General features: G+C 46.7%; 1 protein-coding gene across 1 annotated transcript in view; it reads right to left on the bottom strand.

The window, feature by feature from the left end:
• Positions 1 to 10000, bottom strand: part of LOC307241774 (RNA-binding motif, single-stranded-interacting protein 2-like) — a gene marked incomplete at its 5' end in the record, with an annotated part of 24127 nt that overhangs the window by 10990 nt on the left and 3137 nt on the right. The window contains 3 exons of the mRNA XM_080015998.1: positions 117 to 208; positions 891 to 949; positions 5317 to 5519. Of these exons, the coding sequence (XP_079872124.1) occupies positions 117 to 208; positions 891 to 949; positions 5317 to 5519 (354 nt within the window). The remainder of the gene's footprint in view (positions 1 to 116; positions 209 to 890; positions 950 to 5316; positions 5520 to 10000) is intronic.

Raw genomic sequence — 10000 nt, 5'->3', positions numbered from 1 at the left:
TTTTTTTTTGCACTTTCCTGGATCTCGTCCTAAAACTGGTTCTCTCAACAAACAGCAGCCAATCCGGAGGGAACAGCTCCCGGCCAGACCTGAACCGGACCGGTTCCGCCTCCTACCTTGGCCATCTGAGCCTGCACGCCGGCCGCCTTCAGTGCCGTCACCGCCTTCTGCGCCGAGGACAGACTGTCGAAGTCCACAAAGCCGTAGCCTGCGGGGACGGACACGGAGAGACTGAGACAAAATGCAGAAACAATGCGGGAAATCCACAAATCGCACGGCGTCTCAGCGGCGTTTTGGAGCCATCCGATGAGGCAGGAATTCAGGGTTTTTGCAAATTCAACAGTGAGACAGATGTGTTGGACGTGGAGAGCCCGTGGACATGTTACGTCACAACGGCACGCCTGATTAAGAGGAGATACAGCTGTCAGTCACACTGTGCATTTTTTTTTATCACACCTATCACACCATCGGCTTATCAGAATCTGAATCTGTTTTTCCGGCCGAGTAGACTTCATATGCAAGGAATTTGTCGTTGTGAAGGATAAATAGCATTAAAAAAGAAGCTTAACAGTCTGAAAGAAATTAGTAAAAAAAGAAAAACTAGAAATAAAAGACAAATAGAAATGAAAATTCAATTAAATTAAATACAGTAAATTACATAAAATCAAAATATAATATAATATAAATTGCCAACAGATCAGAACTCAAATAAATAAATAAAAATACATCCATCAACCGTGCCAAATATATAAAAATATACAGAATATAGAAAAGATCCATTCCATGTACAGGATAAATTATAGGCATATACATTATTACATATTATTACAGTGTTTACTGTATTATTACAATGTTGTAAGTTAAAATGCAGCTTAACTTCAGTTCCTCACCTTTGCACTTGTTGGTTGTCTTGTCCAGGATGGCCTTGGTGGAGACGATCTTCCCGTAACTGGAAAATATACAAAAATATAAACATTTATTGACTTTTACACATTTCCAGATAAGTATTGCAAACTTAGTGTTAAGTAGATGGAGGTTTCTAATGCGACAGAACAATTATGCAACAGCGCCGTGCAGGGTTTTGACCCATTTCTAATATGTGTAATAATGTATTAGATATCCATATGAGATACCCATTTTAAAACAGTGCACCAGCTTCAGCCTGCCTGAAGTGGGCGTGTCTTTATAGAAAGGACAAAAAAAAAAGTGTATGGCAACTACAAATGGTGGACATAGGTAAGAAACGCGGGCAAATTGATGTTTGTAGGGTTTGAGAAGCTTGCCGGTCTGAGAGAACCTGCTTCTCCCGCTGGTGACGACTCAAACAGGAGAGGAAACGCAGCACAAGTGCAGATGGTGAATCAGAGCTGATTTGGAAGTAAACACAGCCCCCCGAAAAAAAAGAGCAAAGGGAGAGCTCTTCACAGCTTGCCTTCAAGTATGTCGTGGTGAAAAACACTCAGACAGAAATTAGGAAAAGTTGAGTGAAATGAAAGGTAAACAATTCAATCCATGAGCAGTAACTGATAACTTGAATCGGTGTTACATACATACGTACATAACAGTGTTGCATTTCATTAGTAATTTCAAGGATTTTGGGGAGACACCCATTTTGGGATAGTCAAAACGAAATTGAAACCCATGCATTTTAAATCTTACATTTGAATACATCCATGCCCCAAAAGTATCCTAAAGGGTCTTGGATTCCTAGTTATACAGTATAGTATGTAATTAAATACAAATATTGCTCTGTAGTGTTTGTATTGAATAATTGACCCAAGACTCCCCACTGGTTTCCAAATGGAACTATGGTATTTCCACCACTCAACCATTAGAGCTAGAAACCCCACTGTACGGTGCAGGACAACAAGGGGAAACCCAAACTGCCGTGACAACTTTTTTTTTAAATGCACATGTTTGTGTTTTCTGGACAGCCCAGGAACAATAGGAACAATCCTGCCTTGTACGGGCAGATTTAGCAGATATATGTAAACGTTGTGTGTGTGTGCGTGTGTGCGTGCGTGTGCGTGCGTGTGCGTGTGTGTGCGTGTGTGTGCGTGTGTGTGTGTGCGTGTGTGTGCGTGTGTGTGTGTATAGGATAGGATCTGGCGTGGGATGCTGCTTCTAGTGTCTATCAGTTCCCATCTCTGCAGGCATGTGCGTGCAGTGTAATGTGATGCTCGTCTCCTTGGCTCGGTCCCGTCCAACGCTGGCTCCCGTCCACGCTCTCGCTCGCTGGAGGCTGCACCTCAGGCCAGGGTCTTAGTGCTCCCCGTGTTTTCCCCCCGCACCCACCAAAACTGACACCCATGAGCCGCTTTAAATGTAGAATGTGGGGAGGGAACGAGACGTCTTTTGGAGAGTCGCTGCCTAAAGAAATTGTCTTTTTCCAATATATTGGATGATTTCAAAGCCAGGGATACAAGATGATTCCTTTCCTTTCGTTTGACGCCAGAAAGACTCAGATCCAGACACACACTCAACATCTCCTCTGTTTTTGCCGGCTAAAGGTTAACATCTAAATTCAAAATGACTTATTTAGCCACTGGTAAATCTATATAAAGCATTTATACCTATAATTGATTATATTATTTATTAATTATAGCAGGTTTTTTTTTATGCTTATTGTCTGCACCAGCCCTTATCGTGACAATTCCTTTCCTTTACATACATTCCTTGTATATGAAAATGAACTTGGACGGAAGGCTCAGTACAAACTCATTTGAGTGAATGATGCGGATTATGTTGTTTTATACATGGTTTTAGTAGTTGACACGAACAACTACCCCCACTATAATGGACTGATAAGCACGGTGTTGTGGTGGGAAAACAATGAGTACGCTCTTAACTAACACACGCATACACACACTGGCATTTCCACTCAAAAATTCCCCCACAGTCACAGTCTTTTGTATTATGCATTTGACCTCCTATAGACCATTACTATTTAACGCTGCACTTCCCCATCTACTCCGCATGGAAACGGCATCTACAGTATTCTTTTGTTTTGCATAACATTGTTTCCCAGCATCATTTCCTGTTTTGTTTTTTTTGTTCATATTTATCAAGGACATTATCTAGCTATTGAATTGAGTATGTAATTTATTAAGTAATATAAGTGTAATTCTGAGCTTTGTTTGCTGCCCTGCCCACACAGCGTTCACTGATCTGGGCTGCAAGGCCTCGGACGAGGTGATGCGGAGTAAAGAGCGGAGGGCTGCAGATCCACATCCACTGGAGTGTGATGGAGAGAGAGATGGAGAGAGAGAGAGAGATGGAGAGAGAGAGAGAGAGACAGAGAGAGAGAGAGAGAGAGAGAGTGAGAGAGAGAATACGCCGTCCAGGGTCCAGAGTCCAAAGAGTCCAGCCCGGGGTCCATCCAGACCCAGCCACCCAGGGAGCTGCTGCGGGGACCAGGGATGCAGAAACAGGCCCTCCCTCCGCCTCCTCCCCTCCAACCATCCCTCGCTCCCTGCCCTCCGTCCCAGAGCTGGTACAACACACTTTTGTGAGCTGTGTGTGTGTGTGTGTGTGTGTGTGTGTGTGTGTGTTGGGGGAGGGGAGCTTGGGGGAGCGCTGCTTCCTGGTCGTATGCCATTTCCCTTCCTGTTGTTCCCACCAGAGTCAAGTAAATCTGATTTACTCTGTGACTTTTTTTCTTTTTGGACTAATTGCAATCACTCCGTCCGTCCAGTAATATTGCATTGAGCAGAGCGTCTCGCCCCGCCCGCCTCTGCAGCGGGCCTTAATGTGCACCACTAAAAAGCAAATTTCATGCCGTGATTTTTATCTGCGCTCTAAAAGCAGAAATATGAGACCTACCCCCACAGAACACCACCTGACACACAAACCCTGAACTCTGCTCACTCCTCCCCCTCCGATTCCCTCCATTTCTCCCTCCTTCACCCCCTCCCCACCCCTCGCCACCCCTCCCCTCCCCACCCCTCCCCTCTTCATGCCATTGCCCTTGTTTGTCTTTCCCTTTCCCCTGGGCTAGCCGTTTCCTGTAGGGTTGGGCAGCCTCATGTGAGCCATATCTTCCAGACAGCTGTAAAATAGCAGGCCTTTCCCTCCTCTCTCTCTCTCTCTCTCTCTCCCTCTCTCTCTCTCTCTCTCTCCCTCCCTCTCTCTCCCTCTCTCTCCCCCTCCCTCTCTTATTCAACATTTCTCATTCCCCTTCCCCTCCTTTTCTCCCACTCTTCTCTTCTTTCAAAGTCTCCCTCGCTCGTTCTGTTTCTCATCACCAGGCTCCAGCGTTCAATTAGGCGAGCCCAGATCATTCATTTTGAGCCGGCTTGTTTTGATGTGTTTCATTGAAGATTTGACAAACCGGGATCACGTGGCTCCGTTGTTCGACGTCGAGCCGCACGCTGCCCACATTGCAGATGTGAGCCATTTTTTCCGAAAGCGGCGGCATAGAGCATTATATACGGTATATACTGTATATAGTGCAAAACGCAACAAAAAAAGAGGATTCCGAGTCCTTGTTTTGGGTGAAGGTCTTTCAGATTCACAGGAGAAATAGTGTGCAGAGAGAAGGGATAATTCACACAGGATAGAAAGCCCGAGAGGAGCATGGAGAGTGAGAGAGAGAGAGAGAGAGAGAGAGAGAGAGAGAGAGAGAAAAAAGTGAATTAGCGAGGAAGACTAAACACGTCCAGCCACTAGTTTTTGGAAAGTCTGTGCCACCTGAAAGGGCTGAATTGTCGGCCAAAAGACTTGTTGATGTTTCCATCAGGCCACTAAACGATGGCACTTAAAACACACTTTGTGTCCCTCCTCCAAGTTCATAAAATGCTGCTAAGTTCATAAAACCTGCCTGGAAAGGCCCTTTAAAAAAAAACAAAAAAAACCTAAATCAAATCAGAATGAATAATACAATTTATATTTGCCTGTCCATCCATCAGCTGTTTATGTGCACGCTTTCATTTCTCTTTTCAGCCTTTAATTGACCCATATTATAGATAAATTCAACCATCCATCTATCTGTGCAGCCCTCTTTGAATCGTTCATTTATCCGCTCTTGTAATTAGTCTGTTTGTTTGTTCATTTATTAATTTATTCTTCCTTTCTTTCTTTCTTTCTTTCTTTCTTTCTTTCTTTCTTTCTTTCTTTCTCCCTTTCATCCCTGTCCCCTTTCCTTTCATTCCCTCTCCTCTTACACACTGCACACACACACACACACACACACACACACACACACACACACACACACACACACACACACACACACACACACACACACCATGATGGAGAGAGGGAGAGTTAGCGAGCTCACATGTGGACGCTGGCTTGATTTGTCGTGCGACTACTCACGGCTGACAGAGCTTGACCAGATCCTGGTCTGTGGTTCCTGGATGGAGGCCGCGGATGTACAGGTTGGTTTTGCTCAGCTGCTCCCCTCCGCCTCCGCCACCACCGCCTCCGCCACCGCTGCCGTTGCTGCTGCTGCTAGTGTTGGTGGTGGGGTTGGGGCTGGGAGGGGCCATCTGATGGCTGGCGGGAGACACATAGGTCTGCTGCGGAGGGAATAAGGAGAAGAAGAAGAAGGGTGGTAAAAATAGGGCGGGTACATAGGAGGCAGAACACTTTGACGATCGATGGTCATTCAACGGTTACATGAAACGTGGATGAGCGTATTGATCCTGCGGGTAAACAGGTTGGAAATCGGAATGGAATGGTACGAGCCGGCTCCTTTCAAAATGCCCGGTCGGTGACATTTACCTACGGGCCTCTAAGTAGAGAAAATCAATTTAGGAATACAATTAGCCAGATCCCCGGCTACAGTGGAGAGGTTGAGCTTACGGCCGGCCGTCGATAGTGTCCAATAGACCGTGAGATCAGAGCCAAGACACCAAAAAGCCATTTCCCCACCTAATCTACCTTAAGAGCTTTCTAGAAACAGTGTGGGGTTTCATCGACGCCGGTTATCGTATGGGCGGGGAATTCGGAAAAAAAAAAAAAAAAAAACTCACAGAGGCTCACAGCTATGAGGTCACGCTCGTACTTGCGAGCGTTTATCGTAAGTAATACATTTCAATCACCGCCCGCGTTCACCGACAGCAATTCAATCACCGCAGCTAAGCAGCTTCCCACCGTCTGGGAAGGAGAATCATTAACGGTTTGACCAAACGGCGGCTTCCAACCCGCCGCCGTTCACTCCGCAGCCGGCGCATAACAGGGGACGGAAGAGCGAGTCGACGTTCCAAAGGGAGGCGGCGAATTGAAGAGCTGACGCCATTAGCCTTTTCAGATTAAAACCCATTCACACTCATATGACAGAATTCCAAGTCACCGGGGTTCCCCGTATCTACTGGTCAGCCATGTGTCGGCTCTGCTGTTGTCTCCCTCTCGGCGTTGGACGAGGAGGAGGAGGAGGAGGAGGAGGAGGGGGGCGAGGAGGAAGAACAGTTTAATTAGTCAGGGTCACTATCCATGGCCCAGAACAAGCAGAACGCAGAACAATTGGCCCCGCCTTGTGGGACATCACAAGCGATGGACAACCCCTTGTTAGAAGAGAGAGAGAGAGAGAGAGAGATGGCAACAGGAAGCTGGGATCAAGCGAATTAAGCCCCCCGTCTGAGATCGCCTCCTACAGCCCTGTAAACTCAAAGCCCTTTGATTTGTTGATACCATCGCTCAAATTTGGCACCAAACGCATGTGTAACTTGAACACCGGGACTCCGGCGGCCAAAAGCGTGAGAATAATAAGCGGGTTTGTGTATCGCTGAGTACTTTCAGATACAACTGTCCTCATTAGCGACGCCGATCCCTCTCCAGGTCGCTGTGCCGTCTATCTCGATGGCATCTGTTCCGCATCCCCACAGGCAACAGCCGCCCGATGTTGCGCGGGCTCTGGGTTTTTTTTTTTTTTTTGATGGACCCGGCCTCGCTGCGTGTCCTCCATCAATCTGAAGGAGTCACCGTGACTCTTCACACAGCCCCATTCATCTCAGTCTCCTCCTCCTTTAATCTTCTCTCTCTCTCTCTCTCGCTCTCTCTCTCTCTTCCCCGTCATCAGTAGCACATTGTTTGCTTTTCCATAATCACAGGCTCCTTCCTTGCTTTCACTCCGGGGCGTCCTATCAGGAGGGATGCACCTGCGGGGGCCTGTGGAGATGGGATCTGGCTGGAGACCCGGTCTGGGGCCATCCAGGCCTGGCTAATTGGGGGTCTGAGCTTGTTAGCGCAAAGCGATAATCCTTCTCATGTGCTCTCCAGCCAGAATGTAGTGTCTCATTAATGCGCCTCTGCGAGACTCCTTCTGAGAAGAGGGATGGCAGTGAGTCAGATCCACGCCCACCCTCCCGCCGGCCTCCCCCCGGCTTCCCCCCCTCGGCGCCCAGTTCCAGGTGTTGTGCCGCGCATTGCAGCGACGCCAGCCACGCCGGTGCAGTCAAACACACACCGACACACACACCGACACACACATACACACGCGCACACACACACGCGCACACACGCGCACCCACACACACACACACACACACACACACACACACACACACACACTGTATGCGGCGCAACAGCGTCTTCACAAAACACAAGGAGAGTGCAGCAGATCCCGAATGGTTCTGGCCAATTGTGTCAGCGTGGAGCTAGACGAAGGGGTGCACACATTTACACATTCCTGTACGTTGGGAGGGGGGGTCAAGAGGGTCTGAGGATTTACAGTGCAGCTGGAATGTGGTGTCGTGAGTGAGTCATTTCATTTGCTTCAGAGTCTGTCCTCCTACATCGACGATGCTCTTTCTCATCCGGTCGCTCAATTGCTGTCTTCAGACTCCAGCCACCTTTATGCTGGCTTGTTGCAAGGCGCCAGGAGAAGAATAAGGCCCGTGGATAAACATATAGTCAAATCCGTGAGATTATTATTTTTTTTTTTTTAAGTCCAGTTTTTGATATTTATCCCATATCTATTTAGCTAAGAAACAACCATTATTTGAGTCATGCCTGCGCTTCTCTATATGCAGTTTCTATCGTTGTTGGCAGCAAGCCCCGCCACCACGAAGTTAGAGGCAACCGCAGCGAATGGTGATAAGGATGAAAATGAATGGAAAAAAAAAAATGACAGCACTCTTTTTCCAATGGAATTCGGGGAGTTGTAGTGTAACCCACCCCACCCTGACGATCTCACGGATTACCACTTTAATGCTGCAGTCGCACGACGCGGCACTATAATGGGATGTGAAAAGGGGTTTCGTGAAAACGGAGATGAAACCAACCGGCCAACAGAGGAAATCCTTCTTCGCCCTCCCAACAACTTGAAGCTGCGGGAGCCGGAATCTCCAATAAAGGACGACATTGAGCACATTCCATCCGATGACTTACAACGACTAATTGATTGTTGCCTGGAAACTCTGTTGAAAACGCTCCATTGTTTCCCAGTCTTTCCCACCATTTCCAGCAGAGGCGTGCAAAGTCCACACTGCCTTTACTAAAGGACATTTGGAATCGTTTTTTTTTGTTTTTTTTAATAATTTTCTTATTACAGTGGTGTACAGGGGGTGTGTAAGGCTGCAGCGCCGCAGGAAGCCCCTGCTTACAGTTTAGGGGAGCAGGGGGGGAGCCCCCGGGGGGGAGCCCTGCGGGGAGCACAGGTAACTCAAGGACTCAGAGTCTGAGCGATGCGGCGCGGCCTCTTTTAACTCTGCCGCACAGATTGCAGTCCAACAGAAAGGCTGGCGGGCACAAAATGCTAGAGCAGTATCTCCTGCTGAGATGTTACAACTGATTTTGTCACCCTTACCAAAAACAACTAGGTTGCATCCTGATTCCAATGGTCATATTCCACACAAAGCATCAAGAAAAAGCTTTCATTGATGCTTTCAAACACACCATACCGTAAATCAATACACATCTATCAGAATCCATCCCAACTTTTCAACATCAAACCTGATAGAGTGCTGCAGGAATGAGTCGTTAAACCCGGAAATGAGTTTGCATTTTGGCACTTCCGGTTCCCTCGTCCCGACGTCAATGGATTTTTTGAATGGGTTTTTGGTTCGATGCCAGAAATAGGGTCCGTGGTTAACACGAGCTTGAGGGATTTTACACGTTTTATTTACAAATAAAATACGTCGGTAAATACCTCACTTGTGAATTTTGGAGCTTTTACTTGTCTTAAAATGAGGAGACTACTGAGGTTGTCGGGGACATTAAACGTCATCACGCCGAACACGGAAAGTCATCTACCCACTAATCCGCCTTAACAGCCTCTAGTTGTGTTTATACTCGTGTCTTGCAAACTGTTCTAACTCAAACTTTCCAGGCTTTAGTAGAAGAGGTAAGCGCGCAAAATCAAATGACAAGTTGAAAGCTTAGTGGTGGTGACGCTGAAGTCATGCGACCGTGGTGCAATTATTTTATAGCCTAACATCCGCTTTTTACTTCTGGCGATTGCATTTACGCTTCAAAAATCATGAACGCGCTGTTCTTTGTGAAGATTATCTTGCCGAACAAAACGTGTGAGTATCATAAACTTCTGTTTGCCAGAGAGTTTATTTTCTGCAATAATCCAAAATCCAATGGAAAAATCCCATTGGCTTTTTGGTCGAGGGAACCGGGACGATGTTGGCCTCCGAAAATACCTCATCCCCGCACTGCTCTATAATAGCACCATTGAACCAATAGCAACATGTCCAAACTTTCACTTCGGCAAAAGAGAACCTGTGTAGGCCAAAATAAAGGAAAATAATCACAATGGCTATTGCAGTAACAGCATACAAACTAGGCCTCCCAAACGCTAATACTTCAAATTATAACCCAAAACGTGCCTAAATGTATGTTGTGGCTTCCAACAAATTAATATCCACCACTTGAATGAATGACAGAATGTGAGTCCTACCTGCTTGGAGAAAGCCACCTTGGGAGGCACCGTGGAGAAGATCATTATATTTCCACTATTAGCACACTAATCACTTTATGTTTTCTCTACAATGAACTTTCTGAAAAAGAAAAAAAAACTGCCAAGCTGAAGGAAGTAGCCCGGGGAAACAAA

Source organism: Zeus faber (genome assembly GCF_960531495.2).
Source record: "Zeus faber genome assembly, chromosome: 15".
In the NCBI taxonomy this organism is placed as follows: Eukaryota; Metazoa; Chordata; class Actinopteri; order Zeiformes; family Zeidae; genus Zeus; species Zeus faber.
The sequence above is the reverse complement of the archived record's forward strand: the minus strand, read 5'-3'. Positions and strand labels throughout refer to the sequence as shown.